This window comes from Apostichopus japonicus, chromosome 20, assembly GCF_037975245.1.
Source record: "Apostichopus japonicus isolate 1M-3 chromosome 20, ASM3797524v1, whole genome shotgun sequence".
Lineage (NCBI taxonomy): Eukaryota > Metazoa > Echinodermata > Holothuroidea > Aspidochirotida > Stichopodidae > Apostichopus > Apostichopus japonicus.
The window spans coordinates 24,239,439-24,264,667 of NC_092580.1; the positions used below are offsets into that span (position 1 = coordinate 24,239,439).

A 25,229-nucleotide genomic window follows, 5' to 3' on the forward strand; every position below is an offset into this window, starting at 1 on the left:
ACATTGGCCGCATTAATTAGTCACGCTCTGATTGTATTGTCGTATAAGGTGGTAAAGGGGAAGCTTATCTTCGACTTAGGCCATAAATTAATTTTAAACAGTATGTTTACATCCCTCGTTCTATGCAATAACAACAGGAGTAGGAAATGGGTGGGAGGCGGGGGAGGGGACGGGAAGTTTTACACACAGTAAACAACGGGAATATTTCAATAATATGACGGTCGACGGGAGGGGATGTTTTTTTTTGCAGGATGAGACGTGGTCACTCACAGACAATTATTTCAGGAACTTGATACATCGAACTCCGATTATGAGGCCTGCAACGTGTCATGTTCTCCGAAGCTAAGACTTCATTGCTCCTGTTGCTATGACGTAATTTAAGCAGCACTGGGCCAAGTACTTTTGTAGCTTCTATAGTTCCTATCTATAAAGGGACTCTATGCTGTTTGAGCCTTATGTCTATATACGGTTCTGGTAGCTTTAATTGCTAGAAGAGCACCATTACTTTCTATTCACCCACTAAAGTGACAATACGTCGAATGTTATTGTAAAGTGTACGCTGAATATGAAGAATTAATATTGGAGTTTTGCTAAAATTCAAACAAGATATTTCCACAATTCCCATTTCGAATTACCATTGAATCTCTCTCCCAAAAAAATACTGACTGTGCATATATTTGCATAAATGTGCTGTGTGGCAACCAATGTAAGTACTCCTGTTGGTAGTGATTACTACGATCATTTCACTTTCCTTCAACTCTCCGTAAAAACCAGACCTTACCATAGGAAATGGTGCGAGTGATGACAAACGTTTAGTTTGAAGAATGCCATGGCTTTATTGTCCTCGGTTTTACATGGAAGTCAATGTGGGGGTTGGGGGGTTGTTGGAGAATGGATGGGGTGTTAAGATATTATTGCTTCCCAAACGATCCATTACCTGTCCTCTGTGATTACAATATTTCAATGCATCTACTCTTATTTTGGGGGAGGGGGTGGAGGAGGGTGGGAGAGGGTGGGTGGGGTCTAGAAAATTGTGAAGAAAAAACACGGAAAAGGGGAGGGAGGGAGGGGAAGTAGATGTAGTAAGGAAATATTATTACACTTAGCATTAATCCAGGAAAAACCTGTAAACTATTATCTCAAACTATATCGAAGACTGACAAGAATTAATGAAGAGACGGTTACAAGGAAAAACAGACAATACACTGTCATTTAGTGAGAACTTTCTTTATGACCAGAAACAATAATGGAGAAGCATCAGCCTGGAGGACATACTTACTGTTAGGCAAATGGCTGACATAAACAGTTAACATTGAGTATAAAATAACCCCCCAAAAATACCACAAAATAGCACTCACTGAAAAGTTAATATCAAGTCACAAATTATTTTAAATTCTTAGATTTCATTTTCTTATGATGAAAAAAAAAATGCAAGTGCAAGTTTAAATACATGTTGCTTAACTTCCATTGAATTCATCTCAGATCGCTGAAAAAAATGCTCTTAAAAATTGTTGTTGTTGACCTTCTGTTATGAACCAGATCAAATCATTCACTAATTGGATTAACATCATCTCTGCATTAAGTGTACAGCGATCAGATATTAATGCCAGTTTTTAATCCTTTTAATCCTTCCACGTATTGATGATGTGCAAATTTATATTAACGATGAAGATGCAACTTAAGAGGAAGAAGAAGAAGGGAAAAAAAAAACTTTCCGACGCCATTTGATTCTCCCAAATGCCCTTAATAAGTACTCAGGCTGGTCCAAAGAATGACATAACCACTATGCAAGTTACTGACATCCTTAGATATTTACAACAACAAAAACTTATACAAATAATGGCTACCCTTTGAAACACTCCAAACAAGCTACCGTGAAAGGTTAACTTACATTCCCCACCATACATACCAATTGACTAGCAATAGTACCTCCATGTAATACACACAGCAACTAGCTCTGTATTCAACAAAACTTCTCTTACCATTCGACAGTGGGATTGGAGAGCAAGATCACGCCCTGGGATAATGAGCAGGCACCCATTTAGAAATCTATTGAAGAAACTATCAAATGAGAACACACTATTCCTTATCCCATGTTGCCATGAGCCAATCCTAATTGACCTCGCGGAGGCCCCAGCGCCATAGTCCCGCCTCTCCTTACCCTCTCTCTCTTGTCAGGCCTGGCCATGAACTGCACTTGAACTGAATCTACACTGCTTCATTAATGTAACAAGAGACGTAGATATCACGAGAGAAACCTGTCACTTCTCAAAAAGGGGAGAAAAAATCAACACTTTTGCCAGGCTTTTATGACACTTTCATGACAGATGCACACAGCCCAGTCCAATTCTGCATATAACAGTTAAAGGGTTGAAACTGCAATTGTCACAATCAGCTACATAAAACTTCCAAAGGTAAAAAGGAATAAACGTAAAAGTCTCTAAAGACATTTACACTGGTTTGTGTAAGACTGAAGAATTTTGTTTCAGAGCATTATTGCGAGCAATGAACGTCGTTAAAGTACAAATGGTAATATATGAATCAATCACTCTAAACATCAGTTCATTGATATGAAATATTTTTAATTCTGCTAGACCTATTTATTTTTACCCAACTTTGAGGAAAATATGAAACGTCTATAAATCAGGAAATGCTTTAACAACATACAACAGAATCCAACAACAAACACACCATACTCTCTATAAATTCATTTTAAAATTACCTTCAGTATCACCAAAACAGAAAACCTTTAACTGAATTGACAATCACATGATTTCTAGTCACTAGTCAAACTTTGCTTTGAAAGCCAAATTTACACTTTTCAAAATTTGACTCAGGAAATATAAAATATTCATCTATTTTGAAATTACAATGTCAATTCTCTAATCAAATATAGCTGCACCATTTTCAAACAAATTTATTTACTATTAAATCTCTCTCTGCCCCCCCCCCCCCATTTTTTTAAACACATATGAGATATTTTAATCTTAGAAGATTCATTTCTTGAAAGTTTTGATTTGATTTTGAGCTCATTCAAATCAATTTGCTGTCCAGCCAAGCAATGGATCATATCTCGGTGAGGGTCTATCCCAATTTCCATAAACCCATTCGCTTGCTCATATTCAAAGGAATAGCGAGTTCAAAGAAGATCCAAATTTGAGATGGAAAGTTTTAATCCTTAAAAAGAAAGTTGAAAGTTGAAAATTAGAAATACTATTCTACCAGTTGGTCTTGAGTATAACTTTAGACATGGTACCAGCCTGTACTAGGCCATTGCAACTCCCACACCTCCCCCTCACCACCACATCTCCAATAAAGAAAAACAAAGTTATTTCTGGGCAATATTTTGTTGCTCAGTTCAACGTGGGGGAAGACCCCAAGTAACGTTTTAATTTGTGACTTAAATGTTCACTTCATTTTTTGTGATCTAGGGGGACGAATGAAACCTGATGGTTTTGGCAACCATGAATTAACGCTGAAAGCAAACTATGGTTTCACAAATTTACAATTTCACAGTAACGTAGATGACAGACACATTTTCATGTTATTTCTTCCAAATTACCACATTTAGACAACATTTCAAAAGATCTTATTTACAATATTTTTGTTTATTTTTTTTTTGCTTTACATCAATTCTTAACAAATTATCCACTTCTTAACCATGAAAGAAAGAAATAATAATACTATTAATTAAAAGAAATCATTTTACAACAATGTAGTTTAGTTTTAAAATATATAGGAACTTCAAGCCCTGAGAACCCTTATTCCTTAAATGAGAAAAATATTACTAAAAAAAAGTCTCCATTTGATCTACCCAATTGCATTCTGTCATTTTTGTCACTTGATTACCACTGTTAATTAAAAGGTTCACTAAATTGTTCACTCAATGTTCTCTGCTTTAGTTTTTCAACAATGACACAAACACACATGGCAGTGAGATAAAGTTTTGATCTCTTGAAATTTGCAAGTTTTATCATTTTGCTTTTTTTTCATTAATGTTTAGCAATACATGTTTGGACGAAGAAAACATTTACAATCAATTTGAAGGCTATATTGACACATACAATTGTTATAGGGAAAAAAATAATCTATTATGACGAACACACTGGTACACGGAATGAACATAATAATGCAATGCACCCTACAATAAAAATGATTATTAGCATAACTGCATTAATTTGTTTTAATTTAAAGCCTATATTTTGAATTTCATTGCAAAAGTTGTAAGCTCACAAAATCATGATTGTGTGTATCAGTAATGGCAATGCTGTGACAAATCAGAGCATGTTTCCATGGTGACTAATACAAGTTTAAATCATCACTTTGCATTGAATCTGAGAATGTTTGGCATTCTATGTCAAGCTAATTATTTAAGTAAAAGTAATTATCTAAAGTGTACAATTTCAAATCTTCCAGAAATGTAGTTTGTATTCCATTTGCATACCAATTACACAGAAGAAGCTTACCAAGAAAAGCCCCAATCCTCCACCATCATCCAAATAACAACATTTTAATACCAAACCAGTTGAAAAGAGCTACTAACATGCAACTAATCTGCTAATTAAAGGCATATTTGAACTGCTGTTTCAGTAAGTTTGGAATTACTGCCGGAAAAAAATTGTCCACGTGCAGTTTCAATCTAGCATTTTCCAATGTATCTGTGTGTTTCTGTGTATCAATCATTGTGTTGGACTTACCTGTTGATTGTGTCACGACAAGTCAAAATGCATGTGCTTGCTTACAGAGGAAGGTAATGCAATGTTTGTACCTTGGCAAGAAAATTAGCTGATATCTGAGGAACTGTAATTGCTTACTTGGTTACTATTCAGATGTTAACTCTGTACAATGTTTGGATCTCAGAGACCATTATCACTAACATGATATTCATCTATGCAATTATAATCTACACAAGAATTATTAATGTCATAATCCTCTTTGTGATAATCATCTATGGTATCATCACCTACGTCACAGTCATAAAGATAATCACTATCTATGTGATAATGGTCTGCTATCTATTCAATTGATCCTTCCTACAAAATGAAGGCTGACACAGGTTGTGCGATAACAGTGAAACAGAGCCTGGTGTAATAATCTACTTAAGGAATCATTTGCGTCATAATCCTCGTAATTATACTCATCGACCTAAGCATCACCTATTATCATCTACTATCAATTAAACTGATTCTACCTACAAAATGAAAGCTTGAAAGGGTTGTGCAATGAAGGTGCTACATAGCCTGGTGCAAGACATGCATGGGAAGCAGGGATACATGCGATGTAGCCATATATCATAAAATAACATATTTCTATAAGCAATAACCAACCTTTTTTTCCCTCCTGCTAACATTGACCATACGTTCTCACATTAAGTTTTCCAGCAAACAATATTTCAGTAGATTCTTGTTTCTTTTACTTTCTTAATGTTTCCTAAGCTGTACCAAACTGCAAAATCAACCAATTCTGTTCCGTAAACCACAAAGTATTTGTACATGTTTTTAATCTACAGAGAATTTTTTTTTCAAATGTTTAAATTTTAAATGACAGTCGACAAATTGTCAAGACTTGTAGTCTAAGTAAAAAATAGAACACCCACTAAAACAGGCCATCAAAATTTGTTGAAATCGAGTTGAAGCCAGACATCTCGGGTGAACACTAACACCAACCAATCACTAAACTTTGAAAAATCCTTTACATGGATCTACATGCCTTCAGACTTCATTACATTGAAATGTAATGTGCACGTTTGGAAACAGCAGAAATTTGGCACCAAAAAGGAAATGATTATTTAGAAACCATTTCAAATATTCCATTTTGGTTGCATGAAGTGGAAGTTGGTGTCAGTTCTTTTTTATCTTGAAACATTTCCAGTCTTTGTGCATCTTATAATTCTATTTATTTTGGCCCTACTGATGTCGATATCAAGATCAATACAAAGGTTGAAATAGCATGGCTTGCTAATTAACTAGCTACACTACAGAACTGACCTACTACACCCAGCAGCATTTCCTATATCTGGTAATTATAAAATATATACATATGATAATATTTTGAAGAAAAAAAAGAAAGAAAGAAATAAAAACAACTTCTTATAAGCTACATGTTATATATGTCCCAAATAAACAAATAAATGCAGTGGCTCTTGTGACACAGGATTCGTGTCGATAACTAAATATCCTTTCGGGAAAAAGAAAAGTGCAACGTACTGCCCTTTATCTGTTTCGATCCTTTGGCTCTAAAATAAAGCTTCCGTTCAGTTCTTGAGCTAAGTCAGGCATTTAATGACACCAGAACACTAGGAAAACAAACCTAGGGTACCAGAAACACCCTGATGACACTAGTGACCAACGGGCAAACAAAATTGGAAAGTCGCATCAGAATAAAACCGTCATCATAAATAAATTGTAAACTCCAGGCAGAAGAAAATGACACTTGCAGTTTTTGAACTCAGCACTTCTCTGGCAATGGAAGGATTTGGTACACAGGCTCAAGCAGCAGCAAAAACTTTGGACTGGTTTGTTCTCTCTGAAAAGGGCTCACAGGGCGAAAACACCAGCTGGTTGTTAGTCCAAGGAGGGCGCTAACGCGGTCAATACACTAGTAAGGAATTCCATTCTTGATCTCCAATATCAGTTGGAAAATCTTTTCTGTAAAGGAATATATATACGATCATACTGGTGGCGGAAAAAAAAAAAATTCACAAAATTTTGAGAATAGATTAAGACTATATGGGACATAGTTGTAGCCTTCCCCACCACTTGATAAAAAAAGCTGAATATTTCCTGGGAGTCGAGAGCAACAGAATATATTTGTACATGCTGAAATTGGCAGTTTGGGCATTTTACCTCCATTTTATGTCATTGGAAAGCCATTTCCACTGTAAATTTCTGGGAGAATACAAGAAGTCAAGTTTAAGAGAAAGTTAACATTATTTTCTATTTATAATGATAGATTCAGTAGCTCAAATGAGATACACTTCAGTGGAGCGTCGAGACAGCGTGTGTTCCAAACACAAAAAAAGTATTTAAGAATGATATTTGACATCATGCACAAAGAAAGGAAGAGAAGCCAGAAGAGCTTATGAATTAATCTACACATCTTCTGGACAAACCACAATTCATGACTTTTTCTACCATTTTCCAGGACCAAATAGTTCACTTTATTAAATGCTAAAGTTAACCTGGTGTTCAGCTAGGTCCTTAATTAATAGATTTGATCATCCTTCGACTGATGCCATCTAGCCCAAATATCTCACAACTTTGCCTGCATTTTCCATGACCAATGATTCAATTTTAGTACCATTTTTTTCATGGGTAAAGATTACAGCCTGGTGATCAGCATATAGCCCAAGTATCTCACAGCTTTCCATGCACTTTCCATGACCAATCATTCGATTTAAGTCCCGGTTTTTTCATGGGTAAAGATTACAGTCTGGTGATCAGCATCTAATCCAAATGTGTCACAGATTTCCATGTATTTTCCATGACCAACCGATTAAATTTATGCACTTTCTTCTGTCACAGACAGATTGCAGTCTGGTGCTCAGCCAGGTCTTTAATGAATTTTACTATTGCTTTTCTACTTTGACTGATGTCATCTGGTGGATAATATATCTCACAATTGTCCATTCATTTTCCATTACCAAATGATTCAAACTTTGGTAGGAAATACATTGCAGAAATTATTGGACAAGCCCTCAATCTATTACAACATGTATGTGGTATCAACCCAGTGACCGCCTCCTTAATAAGCATTTTACTCTGACATTTATTATTCCCACAAACTGAACGTAATATTTCCATTTTGCCGACCGCAAACCTTTGAAACTTATCCCTATTTTCTAAGCTCCTCGAAAGTGACAGCTTACAGTGTCATCTACTGTTAACTTGTCCTATTGTTAATGAGTAATCTACGGTACCACTCAAGTGAATGAAACTCAGCTTCAGGTTAAATGTAAAATATATTTACAGGATGTCTTTAGATGAACTCCAAAAATGGTCACAACTGCTCATCACTTCCCCATGACAAAACAACTAACTACTGCAAAGGTTTTGCTTAGTAGTTCAGAGGACTGTTTGTTATTAAAGCTAAATATTATCCACAGATTTGCTCAAAGTAAAATGTTAAGGTGTCTATATACCATCTGTTTCAAATATTTCATGACTAGCTATGAATTGTTATGACCAATAACTTGTGGAGGTTTTGGTTTTGATGAACACATTGCAGATTGGAGATTTATTTAGGATGACTATCCTTATGCAAAGAACAAAACAAAAGAGTTAAGCCCACAAATTGTACATTACTTTACAATCCAGCCAATCGGGGACTATATTCTGATGCTCGTACCACGCTATACCAGACTGGTATTGGATCCATTTTCGTTCTTATATTCTAGCAATGTTGCCTATATGTGCTAACCCTCATACATCATACCTGGGATTTACTATACATAATAGTACAAAATTAAGCACTGGCACTCACATAAACAGTTTTGTACCCATACTCATACCAAGGGGAATTCTACTTGTACTCAAGGTACTTATGCTGTTGTGCTCATTCTTCAAGTCCGTACTTTCATGTCCTGCTCCAATGGCAGTATGACACAGATCCGAACCTTTCTCTAATATAAACAGGCTATTCATTTTGTACACTGTCATTACAAGTGTTCAGAAGCATGTCATGAAATCACTGTACACCAAACTGTCCCTACAATCTTCTGCATCAACAATGTCACCGATAGTATACATTCCAAACCTTCGGTCCACGTGGAATAAGGCCATATTTTCTTACCTTTCCATTCGTTCAGTTGCAGGTCCATTTTCTCAAACTCATCGTCGAACGGCTCTGCCGTCGGCTCATCTGAAGGGTCGTGGAACTGAGCGAAGTACTCGTGAGCCAGGGCCTCTGTCGCTGACGGCCGGTTGTCTTTGTCCAAATCCAGCATCCTCTCCAGGATGTTTATTGCCACTGGGTTAGCACCGTGAAAGAAGTGGTAGAAGTCCTTCCTTGCAAACGTTTCCATGTTGCGCACATAATCTCTAGCCTGAAACGTGTAACGTCATCATGGTTGAAAGAAGTTACAGTTGACGGTTTACAGTCTTGAATCTAGGCCAAGGTATTCTCACATGACTTTACCACAATTAACACCTGGTCACTGCTGACTTATCACACCGACACATTCAAGTATGTACAATTCAAACAGTTCATCCCGAGGTACTGCAGTGCCCCTTCCCTTTCCTCCATCTCTGCTTCCCTCGAAGAACATCCCAAACATTTGCAGCAACAATCCAGCACACACAACTATATTCCTTCACTCCTCCCTATTTAGACACCAGGATGAAGAACAGGCAATTAAGATTTTGTGCCTTGTCCAAGACTAAATGAAATGAACTGACAAGGCTCTGAACCTTTATTATATCTTTCTATACTAACCAAACAATATTTCATATTCTCACTATCACCAAAAGTGAACCTGAAAGGTTAATCAAATCAATGTATACATGCTTAAAGAAAATCACAGAACAAGGTTATATTTTCTTAGTCTTATTTGATAAAGGAGAATCTTACAAGGACAGAATACAACCTTCCTCTGTATCTCTCAGTTCCATACAGAAGGGGGGGGGGATGCATTTTTCACCATCTTCCTCATGATACAAATTTGCAGCAGCAAGTATTAAATGAAATCACATGCAATCCAATAATTAAAACATGACAAAAACATCAAAGAAAAATTCCTCACACTGTCACTTTCAATCTTGGTAAGAAATGCTTCACTTGGTGTTCCAGTAATGGACAATATCTTGGTCAGTTGATCAATATCTGAGAAAGACAGGTTAAGGCATGAAAAAGTACAATATATCTAACTAGCTATATATAAATATATATATATGAAACATATTAACTATGAAAATATCTCAAATTAATTGTGTAGTATTATGAAGATGTGTTAACCAACGTATCACCATATGTTTTCCCTTTCCATTACTTATTATTAATATTTTCATTATTCATTATGAATTAATCCTTTTTTTTATTATTATTGACTAAGTTTAGTTTGAATAGTATTATTATTTCTTTCAGACAAAACAAAGACTTGGTGCACTTCTCCAGCCAGACAAACTTTATGAGCACACATAGATATGTATCTAGTTTACTGTATTAATATTTCATCCTGAAGATATATAAACCCTGGAGAAAGTCCATTGTCACCAAAGAAAGTTCACAACTTAGCCTAAGCCTAAAAAATTCATTGCAACAGTAACAAGCCCTCGCAAACAATCCACAAAACCATGAAATGTTTGTTGACTGTTCCATGAAACACAGACAACTACTGTTAATTAACATGGATAAACTCTTAGCCTTTCTTCACTAGTCCTGACAAAACTTCCCTCGGTAGGAAGAGGCTTAAAAGACAAGGATACTGTCAGTTCCTGGGAATAGAACTTGTCCTGTCAAAAGTTCAGCCATTATGCATCCAACTGACCACATGTCAACTGCAAAGAAAACAAAATCAAATATTGATTTGCATGAAACCATTTTTCCTACTTTTGTTATAAACAGAGAGTTGTGAGATCATACTTCCAATGTAATATCATTTATATACATCGCTCAGACATCAAAATCTACTTAGCTCTGTGGAAAAGTTGGAGATTGTATGAACAGTTTCTTTTAACAATCCCTCACATCATCCAACAGCCCATGCAGAGCATACAGTAAATAAGTTAAGTGCCATAGCAATGTTAAACTGACGACTGGATGGATGATTTCGGTCATTCACTTCTCCAGAGAGGTAGTAGGTGTAAATTATTCAACGCAGGGCAACAATGTTCTGATCCATTCCGTTGTGACAGAAAGACTGCAATATTTAGGAATACAGGTGAACCTTGATAGCTCTGATTATGAAGATTAAAACTGGCAATAAATTAAGCATAGTCACTATGCAGAGTGTTTCTCAAGACCAAGAGCAATTTTTAATCTCTTTTTCAAAGATGCAAGCAAACATGCCCTGGTGGCATATTGCTAACCACTGAGGATCCTGCCATTCTATACAATAACTAAGTGGACAGAAGGCAGAGAAACATAGGCCATTGAGTCTTGAAGAATTAGGCCATCAGCTGAAGCTCAAAATGTGGCTGCAAAATCAGTTTCGTTCCAGCAACACCGGGTCTAGATTTTTAATGCATTTTTGGGTAGTTTAACGCATCACAAACATCATATCAAAAGTTCTCCAAAAAATTTCCTGCAGTATTTTTGTAAGAAACCCTTGAAAATGGGTATGTTATGTAGACATTACGTGCTACGATGCTATGTATTAGGAACACATGTGCTAACGTTAGATTTGGTACAGTGGTGCATACATACCACTCTTTTCTTATATGTTAAATTACGACTGATATATTTTTTTTGTATAATAGTTGGGTCAGGGTTACAAGAATGGTGGAAGAGGATTCTGGTCTAAGGGTCAGTGAGGGTTGTTTTCAGGGATTACAAGTTGTGCCCCCCCCCCTCCATTTTCGCCAAAATGGTAAAAAATCACATTTTCAACTTTGAAATATGAAATACAATTTTTGCATATTATAACTTAAGGGTTTTAATTATAAAAATGTACCACTTTTAATAAACTCAGATATAATGCTTTGTAATAAATCAAATATTTTTAGATTTTCCCCCTATGTTATGAATGCATTTCGCCTGTGCATGTATGCATAAATATACACATATAATGAAAAGTTCCTCTCCATAATTGTTACACTCCCCATCCAAACTGTTTTACAAATGCGACCCCCTCCCCCTCTACTTTACATGTAGCTAAATCCCTAGTTACAATGAGATGTACCAATGCCCCAAGACCAGTGAGCTATTTCTTTTGTATAAATCAATATATAAGTTGGCACACTAAGACGTCATGGCATATTGTAGGTGTGAAATAAAGTTATAGTCGGTATATATCCGTTACCTTAGTACTCTTTCTACAGTCTCCTGCAAAACTAGGTACTTTCTCCTTGTTACTGAAACGACATGTTTATAATTCGTATTCCTGCAAAAAGAGTTTCCAAGGGAGTAAACGCATAAAAGAAAAGATCGACAAGGTTTCGAATGGTATTTTGAATAATAATAGTTCTATATTCTACAAATAATATGAATAATAAAGGTGAATGGTACAAATAAGTGAATAACGAAGACAGTTAACTTAAGCCCCAGATATAAAGAAATAATGTATCTATTAAGACTGGGTCGATACACTCAATGGTGTAGTAGAGCTGGGCCTTTGCGATGATTCAAGATACAGGTTCTTCATCAAAAGGCGCGGCGCGGAATTAATAAGTGATTAAAAGTTCATCCAAGGACAGTTGTACTAGTCTTAACAGTATCCACTTCAATTCACTGCATGGAAGTCAGATATGGTATGGAAAAGGGAGAGTCTATTCCGTAGTAGAGGTGAAGATAATTAGATGAAATAAAAGTCACTAAAGACTTGAATATCCTTCAGTCAAAACTTGAACAGATGCACAGAACATATTAACAATATGAATAAAACAGGTAACGAAATGTTACGGCAAACAATAAAGAACCGTGATATTGGAACAGGGTCAGGGGCGATGGTTCCCCAACAACAGTATATAAACCTTTGACTGGTTTCAGTAAATGTAGTTGTGAATATGCAAGAGGTAAAGCATGCCCATAACACCCTCCTCCCCCCTCCCATCCCCTCTAAAAAAAAAGTGTGATTTGAAGAAAATGTGGATATTTATCAAAGGTGTCTGGTAGGTAGGGTAATCTAGGTAAAACTACTAATAGCTAAAATGAATATATGAATAAGATCATGTTTACTGGTTCCTTTAAACTCTGGGGAACAAAATAATGACAACATGACTTTGAAAAAGTTAACCCTCTTCACAAACTTCAAACTTGATTAAAATTTCAGACTAAGATATCGAGATTTAACACCATCACAGTTCATCCTCCAAATCATCTTCCCCTGCATCAACAATCTCAACATCTTCTTGGAAGTTGCTGCAATTTCTATATTTACATAGGTCTGTACACGGTAGTTGTGCATTCATTCAGGAACATCTTCCTTTAAGACATTTGCCGACTCTACAGCTACTGCTGACACACTGAAGCAAAACATCTGGGTCAGGTGGCTTCGTCATCCAAGTGATTATAAGGTCATCATTTTCAAGTTTACATCCATGTCCACTCTGGTGAGAGTGCATCAATCCTTGGCTGCAATGCCCTACTGTGAATAGCAGCCTGGTTGGTGCAGCGCTTAACATGCTGGATCAGAGCATCTTTTGTTGGTGGTAAACTCTGCTCTGAGGAGGAGATGAACAGAACACCTTGTACCATGAAATTGGATATTTTTGAGTCTCACATTTTATGATGGGGTACCAATATAATTACAATTCAGCTAGAAATATGTTGCAAATTTCTTTAATAATTTCAATGGAAAGATTAACCTGATATTGCATCTCAAAGCGTTTAGAGAATTTTTTAATTTTCCTTGGGGGAGGACCCCCATATTCCAAAAGTCCTAGATCCACCCCTGAACACTCAATGAACCACACATTGAAGAGAGTACTTTACCTTTCAAGATCTGTATGTCTTCCTTGTCAAGAATTGTATCTAGTTTCTTCAACATAGAGAGTGGTACCTCACTTCAATGGCAACACGGTCTTTTCCTCTAATATTCATAAAATCTGGGCTCATCTTTTTTCGGCTCTGCTGCTTGTCGAAGCAATACCTTAATAAAATGAAATAAAAAAAGCAAATTGTTTTGCATTTTCTGTTGATCAAAATGTAACAACATTATACAAATTATTAAAATTTTTAAAAATTATACATAACAAATAAGAACTAAGACAATTTTATTTATATACCATGTGATCTGCTCATCTTCTATGGACAAACAAAGACACATTCAAATTTTGCAAACCAGTGTCATGCAAAAAAGAATTAAAACAGGCTTTTTTTGACAGTACAGTACATTATCTCTTAATGTTATGGTTTAAATTATACAATGGTAGATTATATCTGTTACTAATAATAAAGGAGACAGATACTTGTTCATTTTGGTAAAGCTAGACAGGCTGACCATAAGACCTTGCAAACCTAACCTTATTGCACCTTTGTTACACTTATTTTTCTAACTAATATAATATCTCTATCATTCAAATAAAGGGCCACAGTAAGAAAACTATGAAGCCTGTATTTAACACTTAGGCTAGTGCCCCAGATGGAGAATTTGAAACAAATTTCCGTTCCTACCACCTTATAACAAAACAAATCAGATGACCATGCCACTAAGTAATTATATTATGTTCAGGTCCAACACTGTGCCCTTTGACTTGGATTCTATCCCTTAAGAGCTACTGATTTTGCATTATGCAACTTCTCTTAACACTTCAACTATGCCACAGAAGTACAAGTAGAGTCGTGTAGTATGCTTAGGCTTACCTCCATCGAAAGTCTCTGCCTGCTGCAGCTTGTCCCGTTTGCAACGCCTAGTAATGTATTGTTTCTTTTCCCACATATACTAAATTGAACAGGCAATACACCAGAGCTTCTGCTTGGTTTCCTCGATCTTTTCCGTCAATTCTTCGTTTAAAATCATATGGGGTCTCCTCTGGAACTGTCCGTTTTCTTGCAGCAATGTGCTTGCTATCAATGAACCGCCTGTAACACTTATCGTGGAACCCCATCATACTATGCTGTTGAACACACGCTTGATCGTAGTAGGCCATGGAGTAATCAGTAGTACGGCGATATCACTGTCTCCGCCGCTGAGATTAAGCCAATCTTTAGCGCAGGAAGTAACTTTATTCCATCGTTTATTCGTCAGTGCCTTGAATGCTTCAAATTTTATAGATTCAATGTGCACTGAGCACTGTAGATTTCCGTGTGTCGGAGACTGACTAGCGCCCGTGGGAGCCGCCATGTTTGTTGTTTTCTACAAAGATTGCACACAGAACTCATGGCTCATTGGACAATTCATATCACATGGTACAGATATCTCACTGGCGCACAACTTTTGAACGTAAAACGGCAGGTTTCTTAACATACGCAATAAAAAATATAGTTCGATCTTTCGAGCGGAATTGCAAAAAAACTGCAGGAAAGTACATGGAGAACTTTTGGATCATTAATCTTAGTTAATTTATGTATTCAATGCTGTAGAGAAATTTTAGACCCGCAGTTGCTGGAACGAAACAAGCGAATTTCGACCTTCAGCTGATGGCCTAAATGTGGTATTCAGCCAATCCAGCCTAGGTAGCTGGCTTGTCTCAAGCTTTAGACTGAACCCTGCAGTTAATATTTTTATTAAGTATACCACATCAACTCTGCCATTTGCTTAATTTCTCTAACAGTAGTAACATGCAGTTGGAACTGTCCTTCCATAGTTTTGTCACAAAGTACAAATGTAGATTATTCCTGACTTAAATGATGACAGTTCCATTAACTCTACTTCTCTGCCAAGAACACCAACAAATGCTTTCCCTCATGGCTAATTGCTGTGACAAAGTATAATTCTCTAAGCCCACTTCAATACCCTTTGGACCTATCACAACTGTATGTCAGTAAAAATCCGGAAATTCTCACATTTATGGAAATTAAGCATTCAGTGAAACTCTGCTTTTGTCATAGCTTCTTCTTCTTTTTTTTAAATAAATATATTTTCATTGAAATGTGTTTTATTAGTCCTATATGTTCTCTCTGAATATCAACCACGATCTTAAACATTGTTTTCTGAATTTTCAAGACTGATTACTGATCGCTTACCCTTGTCTGAATAATGCATCCAGTTCAACATTATCTCTGGTGCTCTGTACCAGCGGGTTGCCACATAACCGGTCATTTCTTCATCGGTCATTCTGGCCAAACCGAAATCTAATATCTAGGAGGGAAATTACAAACTCGATGCAACTTTATCAAAACGTTATTAAAAACACACATATAAGAAAATAATACACACATATAAGAAAATGTACAACAGAAAACTGACTGGGAAAAATGAAAACTGTAAATGAGCAAGTAATGTTTGGATATAACAGGATTCCAATAAGTGACCTCAGGGGTTACGATTAGAAATGATTATTCATTATTAACTACAATTTTTAATTTTTAAGATTGAATATTAATCAATTTCAACCAACTGTATTATTAAATGCTGTTGGAAGCATTTTCATATTTCAATGTATTCCTTTTTATGGTAGTAAACTTTAAATGAACCTATGCTAAGAAACAAATGGAAATTTACTGTATATAATTTCATTTTTCTTTTTCCCAAAGGAGAATGCAACGAAATCAAAGTAATTCGCAAATCCTTGTTTACGACAAATTGGCCAATCTCAATTTGGTATGTAATGTGAGGAGCTCTGTAAGAATCTGTAATACCTACCCTGAGTTCACAGTCTTCATTGACAGCTAATGTTTGGTAAGTAATGTGAGGAGCTCTGTAAGAATCTGTAATACCTACCCTGAGTTCACAGTCTTCATTGACAGCTAATGTTTGGTAAGTAATGTGAGGAGCTCTGTAAGAATCTGTAATACCTACCCTGAGTTCACAGCCTTCATTGACAGCTGATGTTTGGTAAGTAATGTGAGGAGCTCTGTAAGAATCTGTAATACCTACCCTGAGTTCACAGTCTTCATTGACAGCTAATGTTTGGTAAGTAATGTGAGGAGCTCTGAAAGAATCTGTAATACCTACCCTGAGTTCACAGTCTTCATTGACAGCTAATGTCTAGTATGTAATGTGAGGAGCTCTGTAAGAATCTGTAATACCTACCCTGAGTTCACAGTCTTCATTGACTGCTAAATTGCTTGGTTTCAGATCCCTGTGTATAACGCCAGCTGAATGGATGTACTGGAAAAAAATAATGGAAATGATATTTATCAATTGTAGCAGGGCAAAGCTTTTAAGGATTTTTTCTGGGACAACCAGGTCTCACCTTTTCCCTTCCGGATGGTTCATAGGCCTGCCACTACTTTGGTTTCATTTTAGTATCTTTTAAAGTGAAGGAGGGTGGTACCAATTTTACCATTTCACCTATTTGTGGTATTTACTGTTGTTACTATGCAGTCTGAATTTGATTAATTCATCAAGTCGTCTGTCGAACGACATCCAAAGCCGAGTTTTGTCGTCTGAACAGACATTTGGTTATCTCTGCGGACTGGACGAACATGAAAAATTTGCCCTGTTTTAGTTTCAATGGTGATGTGAAGAAGAGGGATCACCTATACAGTCACAATTTTCCCCAAGCTTTAAAAAAAAACAGATTTTGTGTTTGGTCAATAAATATTGGGATGATATTTCATACCTTACTCCCATGGCTCACTCAAGATTTCATTTCAAATAATGAAGAACATATGTAAATATTCTGAAATTTTCTTTTTGTATGTGATAAATATTTAAATATGAAGAAGTATCTGGGCAATGAAATGCTGAGAACTGACTCCTACTCAGTAATTAATGTCATTTTATAGTATGGAATATATTTAGTTTACTCTATAAGGCTCCATTTACATCCATTACAGCCACTCTGGAGAAAGTCTCCAGATTTCTTAATGCATCCTTAGAATGTCTCTATGCTTGACCGTTGTCATGCTCAAACATAAAGAGAAAGTTAAAAAATTGGTTTTTACTTGTCAGTGGGTGCATTTTCAACCAACCCAACAGTTCTTATATATGCATCCATTATAGTACTCTCTTGTAGCTAGTCTGAGACGATTTCGTCATCACGCATTGCATATCACCCAAATTAGAAGGTCTCACAAAAATTATGTTTCAGTTAGGGCCATACATTTATCACTTGATTAAATCAAGGGAGAGCATAAATCATCATCAAATCATTTAGAACCTTTTACACTTTTATTGATAGGCTTCATAGCCTAACCAGTAAGCAACCCCACAAGGCAAGACCCACTAGTCATACCCTCTGCCCGAAGCTACTGCAATTCCAATCCTGTAACACCACATTAACTGGCAATGGATGGTTTCAACTGCACGGTCTTGTCTAGCTCTAAATAGTCATTTGATACATTGCTTCAAGACAGGAAATCCTTGTCCTGGATATTTCTTAAAAAAACAACAGCAAAATGACCAGAGTGGAAAAGCATTTTTTTTTCATCTGAAAATTTGTTTTCAAAAGGATATGACTACAAGAGAACATTGCCTTACCTTCAAGCCTCTAAGAATTTGGTACACTAAGAATTTGACATGTTCATCTGATAGTTTCTGGCATTTATTGACAGTATTCAAGTCTGCGCCCATCAAATCTGAGACAAAATAGACGTCTGTGAAGGTGTCGAATGAGAGGCAAGGTGAAAATACATCCAACAGGTTAATGACCTGAAAAGAGAATGAGAAAACGTTCATTAATCACTATGGAGCAGATCTATAGGCGCCTAGTTAGATAACAGGAAAATACTGAATCTATGGAATCTATACTGCCAATCTGGTCACTGAAATTGCTCATAGTGATGATGTCGGTTCAATCTTGATAGAATTAAATACTACGAGCTGATACAGTGAAAATGGATGAAATAAACTTTCAGGATAATTTACAATAATCTCATACTAAGTTGCTTTCAATTTTCAGAACTTTGATCAAATTGGCTGATAATTCAATGTGGGGCAAGTTTTTGTGAAACCTTTTTTCTCATATTAAATATGGATAAATTCTCCAACATAAAATCAATTTTACAAATACAGATCATTTAGGCAGAGATATTTTGATTTCAAAATTTCGAATTATACAACTACTACCAAGCTTGCAGCTGGATAAAGCAAACTGCTGAAATGTAGTCTAAGCAGGTTCCCTTGAGGTAATCAGTAGTGATCCTCAATTTAAGTCTGCTCAAAGTTGCCACATATTTAAAAAAAAGTACAGTACCTTCATAGTTTTGACCTTCCAAATTACTACCAGACATTAATGAGTGTTAAATTTGAAGAGATAGAAAATGCATTAAGAGTAGTGGCAGTAAACATACAGTAGCTTCTAGATATTAAAAAAAATTAGGGATAAAATTTCACATTCCAGCATCTTTGTGGGCAATACTTTTGACCTCAATTAATTATTTACCATTAACCAAGGCTTTTGTGTGACTTAACAATTGAGGAAGGAATAGTTTCAGTTTTTTTATGTGTCCCTAAACTAAAAGCTGATGGAAAATTTATGGCAATTCCACATAGTTTTAAGAAACCATCAAAACCTTTCTAACAGATGGTTAAACATTAAACAACAAAACCTTTAACTTTTACCCAGAGCAAAAATGAATTTGCTCCTTATTTGTTCAAAATGGAAATGTTTAAAATTATGGTTGATGAGCAAATCCTTTCGCAGCATCTGTCAGGGATCTCAATAGACGTCCCTTGTAAAATATCAATTGGACTCGTGAACAAAAATCAGCCCACAATCTTGCACTAATTGGTTATGAGGGCCATCAAGGCCTTAGACTTGGGAACCCTGCCTTGCCACACAATGCTCAATCTATTGTTAAGTACAGTAAGATTTTGGTTCCCTCTGACCCATTGTTCAAACAAATATTTCAAATATTTCTACTTTAAATTGAGAACCCATGGTATCATGTATGTCTTAAAATGTATTCCTGGGATTAATACCAGTACAGATTTAAGATATTCTCTGAGACAATGATAGCTAAAACAATGAAACAAATAATTTACTACTTGCGGTTGTCCCAACTTTTCACCTAAATATGAATAATGCAATATTGTAGGAATTCTTCCGTACGTTTTCATGTTTCATGTGATGTAGAAGTTTGAGTTCTCTGTATGTCCTCTTTGCATGGGTTACTGACTGAAATGGTCTGGCAAGTTTCTTAATGGCCACTCTCTTGTTCAGATCCGTATTTTCGGAGGAGCTGTGGAAAAATAAAGAAGTAGTGTAACGTTTACCGCAGATATTTGCCAAATTGCTGTGACGATATCACATGAAAACTAAACCAGTGATACAGAAAATGCAATATTTTCCCCAGTACCAAGTCTGACACAAGTCTTCAACCATTTTTTCCCCTCGAATTACATGAGACAACTTCACTAATCACAGCATTGAGAAACAAAAAGTTTCAGATATTCTTTCATTTGTGGTGCTGCAATCATTCTTCAGGCAGACAATCTCTCTTACAGACTACCTTGTACCTGTCTAAACTACTGCAGTATCCGGTTGTAAATGCATGATCTTAGAGGTCATAATTTTTCTTTTTTCTTTATGCTTTGTATGACTGTTTAGTTTTTACACTGTATAGTTTGTGTTATACTGGAATTAACAAAATGAAATCAAATCAAAAATCCGTAGACTCGGTGAGGACAGTATCTGAATCTATTTTAACAGTACATTTATTGTTAATTGAGACTTTATTTTAATTTTGTCCTGACTTAAATAAATAAATAAATTACTTCACCATGTTATTTTGTGTCTTCAACCTAAATGCTAACTAGCAACAGATAGCCATCAGCATTTTCCCTACCCACCACCTTCTCCCAAAAACCTTCTCCAGTATTGTTTAAGTAGAAATGTGTGTTTGGCTGACAAATTTGTTCTTGAATGTATTCTGTATTTGAAGAGATACTGTAAACAATGTTACAGGCAAAACATAAATATTGTGGACTAATAACATACAAACCATTAACCTTTATGCTCCATTTCAGTGCTCAAGTTGTGTTGTTGTATGTTGTTTGCACTAAACATTCTTATTTGACACAAACATTTGGCAAATATCTTTGTGGAAAGAATGTCCCATAAGTCACATACATCCTTTGTTTTTAATATTCCATGTTATAACATGGTCAGAAAACAAAAAATTAGTGGTTCCAATGCCAAAACATATTCAGAGTGTGGTAATCCATGCATATAGTCAGTTGGGGTAAAAAAAACAAGGGGGTAGTTGGGATAAAAAAAAACAACCCCTTTTATAGAAGGGGAATATTTAGCCAAAGTTCCAATTTATTTTGGGTGATAGTACTATATGTCTAGTTTATTATTACATAATTTCTGGAACTCTATGTCACTTAGCTGCCAATCACCGCTTCATCGAATCAAGCGAATGCTAAAACAGCGAAATTTGAAGTTTGTACCACATATCCGAAACTTTCTCCTGCATACCCAGCTTATATGATGTGGAGATTATTCCAGCAGTTACAGCATAGCAGTTAGTGATATTACACTCCCCCATGGTACTTCATTCACGCTTCATGGGGGGCCTTGTTTTTTTTACCCCCAAAAAATGATGCGAAAAGAGTAAAAAAAAACAAGTACTTTCCGGCTCCAATGTACTCCCTATTTTGCCCGAATGGATAAATTTTTCCATAATGTTGATTTTAGAGGTTAGGCAAATAGTTTTCATGTCTGTCATGTGTCAAAAATGTTAAATAATTTGGCAGAAGTAACTGAAATTGGCTCAAATCTAATGTTTCTACTATATTACACCACATTTGTGTAGCATCATATACACACTGTACAGTATGAATATGGCTGAGCATGACATATGACACAAGCCATCCATAATAACGAATTAAGACAATTTCACAATTTTTTTCCTTTTTCATGTAAAGGTAGTAGCTCATAATTAGATGTAATTATATGTAAACATGATTTTAAGATACATTCATGAAGAAAATAGATGTTTTCTAGCATCGTTTTTTTTTACCCCGGCATTGTTTTTTTTACCCCGAATTAAGCAAATTTTGGGGGTAAAAAAAAACAACATTTTTCACAAAAAACGACACTTTCCATTTACAAAAAAGATATTTTTGTTAGATTCTCTTTAAGAGAATCCCACTCCACACACTTGAACATTGGAACCGAAACAATACCTCTTACTCATCAATTTTAAGAGCAAACTTTAGGTAAATTGATTTTTTTACCCCATTTGACTATACATGTTAATAGTCATGAACTTGTGCCTACCAAAATGAAGAGGGATTATTTATTGACTAATTTGACAACATGTAAAGGAAGGTACCAGGAGTCAGTTATCATGTTGACAGAGTCTATTTAGTGACATAGTATAAAAACAGAAACATGCATTAATATTAATGAGGTCATATTTTATGATCTCATAAGCATGTACATTGTATTATCCATGTACATGTATAAAGCTTATTAGGCATATTATTTCAGAGATATCTGAGAATATCTAAGAATGTATGTGCCCTCATTAATATGTACACGAAAACAACACAGTTGAATCTATGAATGTAGTATTCCATTAATTAAGATACAACCTCCTTAGTATATGACAATTAAAGTATGTCTGTATACATTAAACTGTTAACTGTAACAACAACAAAAGCAAAATAGATTAAGTCATTTGTCTTTAATGTCATTAGGAGAATCAAGGAAACTAAAGCCTCTAAAATGTCTCATACGTTACAATCCAAATGGATATGAACTTGCCCAATTATGGTTTTACAATGGCAAAATATTGGGATGATGAACTTCAATCATAAAGTACTGGTAGGCCTAAAAAGACACACATACTTGGTAGCCTGATGAAAGTTGTGTTCTATTACATAGACTCGATGGTTTGGGGCTCTAAATGGTGATCAGCCTTAATCCATGAGTGTTTTGCTTCACTTTGTACTACTAGTAGCATGGTCACTTCGAAGTTCGGACACCTAAGCCTTAAAACACCCCAAAACTAAATCTTCTGGTATAAATCACCGGAAAATATACTTGATATGGTGGGAGAATTGTGTAATAGTACGATACACGGCAAACTTTCTTTCCTGCAAACTGTTTTCACGTTGTATTCCAAGAAGATTCTTCATGATTGTGGAACTGGTATTTCTTTGCTAGAGTATTGCGAAGTTCGGACACGCAACCCACAGTGTGGCGCTGGTGATAAAATTGGTGGCGCAGTTGCTTTTTCAGTAATTATAACAGACTTCATAGATCTCCGTCATTTTATTGACTAATATGTAAGTAATTTCTTGCACACGGGACATTTTGGAGAGAAAATAACTGTAGCTTCGTAATTTTTGGTGAAATTTGGCTCTTCCTGTAAGTTGTCATGGTAAAATTGTGTATTTCTTAGGGTGTCCAAACTTCGCAGTATGCCGAACTTCGCAGTACTGACTATACTTGTAATAGCCAAGACTAGACCTAGGCCTAGTTTGAGAAGACATGATAAACCTTATGCAACGATATGTAGCCTAAACATTTTGCATACTGTACTCTGTAGTTGTCTATCCAAATGGCAAACTGCTCTGTTCTTGTCTGCAGTAGTGGCTGTAAGTGTAAGTACTAATACTATGATGCTGATCTATGCTTGTTAGGCTAACAGTAACACTATTAATGGTGGCTACTAACAGTAACAGGTTAGGTGAAGCCTATTATAATGTTAGGATAACGTAGTACTAGTAGTAGCTAAGTTGTGAAAAGACATTAGTTAGGCTAATGATTAACATTTCTATCCTACCAAACTTGTCCGTAAGCCCCGTTGCCGATTGGATTTATGTCTATGTATCTACTTGGAACTTCCCAATTAGTTCGATTTAGTTCACTCGTTGCGTAGCCGGGAGGGAGTCTTGAAGCAGCCATTGCTTTATATTTCTGGGTGAAAGAGGCAATTAACTATCGACGCTGACAGCAATTTTCCTGGCTAAGTGTTCAGCTATCTATTATTAATCTGTGTGTATATGTGGTCTGTCTGTATACATGCCACACTCCCCCCACCGAACGCGGAACTCTTGCTTTTTCAAATCGTTTCACACAATTTTAGCCTACAGTTACGTTCAGGAATCGGGATGACTCATTAAAGGATGTACACCAATACGTACGTCACCAACTCACACGGAAGTTGATGGGGTAGGGGGAAGGGGTCGGGGAGGGGGATGGGACATTGGTTGGAAATTGATAATCACTCAGTAAATGTGTGGTATCGACTTTATTCATTTGGATCTTCTTAATACTCCTTAGCTTTAATTAACTGCCCCTAATTGCACGGTCACTGAAATACGTTATTTTCCAGAACATCTATAATCAATTGTGTATTTAGGTATCGACTTTGTAATCTAGTTTTTGTATATATACTCCAACGGGTGCTTCTATCAAGGGTTAAGAGGTAGGCCTATATGAAACTATAAGTTGATCATTTGATTGCCTGGAATTACAATATGTTTATCTAAAGCTTCAGACATTCCTATAGTTAGAAAATAAGGGGGAGGGGGTTGGGGTGGCTCAGTCACGGTGCCATCACCCTACACCAACGTTTGGAGTCCGCATAATTTTTAGATGTGACTGTCAAAGGAATTAACCTATACTTAACAGTCAAAAGTATGAACCAGTTTGTCAGGTGGCTTGGGCTGGCGAGGAATCGCGATCGTACTCGGAAACGAAATGGGGCCAACAAAGGGTTTGATGGACTTGGGTGAGCATTTCAGTTTTATAGTGCCAGGACAAAAAATGACTTTCTAACTTTGAAAAGATTCCAAATTTCAGTTGAAATGTTGAATTGGAAATCACCCGACGTGTGAGTTAGTTGTAATCAATTGCTTATAAGCGTCTTAAAATAACTGCTGATTATGCCCTATTATTATTGTTATTATTATGCTAGATAGTGGATATCATAGTTTTCAATCTTAAACCAACATAAGTGACAACTTTATTTGTCTTCACTGTTAAATAGTACAGGGGCGCGGCGAAGCTAATCCCGAAGCTGCAGCACTTTCACATATGTTTTGGCGTCTACCAGCGATTTTGAAGCACATCACTATACCTCAGAAAGGGAAAAATTAAGCCGAATTTTACTCTGTAAATTTTATTTCCGAGTCCCATCGGTGTCAATCTGGCGAAAGCGGCGGAAGAAGAAGCGTTTCCGAGACTTATTGTTCTCTCGTAGGGAGTCTAAACTGCACGAAAATAAATGCTCTAGACTGATTAGAAATGTACATATGTGGGTACTATTTTCTCTAATTTCAATGACCTGACTCAGTTTGAGTTGGAGAGGCAGGGCAAAGGAGTCAGATCGACTGTGTTCGTAATTACAGAAATGAGTACCGCGCTGACATGAAAATAACTACCCTGGAATAATTGGTGAACACGCATGCTCCCCGTCCCTCCCCAGGAGCTCTATGCTCATTTCTTTTTTGGTGTGTTTGAGTGGTACTGGTGTACGTTAAAGAACAGTTGCTATATTCAAACTTTGCCTAAGCTAGCCAGTTTTTATATTTTTTAAGATATTTTGATTTGAAGCCGTTTTTTCCT

General features: G+C 36.1%; 1 protein-coding gene and 1 long non-coding RNA gene across 2 annotated transcripts; both read right to left on the reverse strand.

Moving 5' to 3' along the window:
• Positions 1-1,211: 1,211 nt before the first annotated feature.
• On the reverse strand, positions 1,212-23,700 carry LOC139961954 (mitogen-activated protein kinase 14B-like). The gene is made up of 9 exons (XM_071961678.1): positions 23,443-23,700; positions 19,755-19,884; positions 18,182-18,352; positions 16,790-16,867; positions 15,781-15,895; positions 10,422-10,493; positions 9,740-9,819; positions 8,791-9,043; positions 1,212-6,647 (listed from the first exon to the last, which is right to left on the reverse strand). The coding sequence occupies exons 1-9, from the start codon at positions 23,562-23,564 to the stop codon at positions 6,598-6,600; spliced, it is 1,071 nt and encodes a 356-aa protein (XP_071817779.1). The 5' UTR covers positions 23,565-23,700; the 3' UTR covers positions 1,212-6,597.
• On the reverse strand, positions 12,099-15,774 carry LOC139961955 (uncharacterized). Its single transcript, XR_011791106.1, has 2 exons — positions 14,458-15,774; positions 12,099-13,744 (listed from the first exon to the last, which is right to left on the reverse strand). It is a non-coding gene; the product is annotated as an uncharacterized lncRNA (long non-coding RNA).
• Positions 23,701-25,229: the final 1,529 nt, after the last annotated feature.

What these genes read in the sequence shown, in the direction of transcription:
- LOC139961954 (XM_071961678.1), bottom strand. Translation starts at nt 23,564, where the DNA reads ATGGCTGCTTCAAGACTCCCTCCCGGCTACGCAACGAGTGAACTAAAT. An exon ending in ATGAAGACTGTGAACTCAGG is followed by an intron (nt 15,896 to 16,789) that starts GTAGGTATTACA and finishes TTTCCCTCCTAG; the next exon opens with ATATTAGATTTCGGTTTGGC. An exon ending in GATGCATTATTCAGACAAGG is followed by an intron (nt 10,494 to 15,780) that starts GTAAGCGATCAG and finishes TTTTCTTTGCAG; the next exon opens with TTGACATGTGGTCAGTTGGA.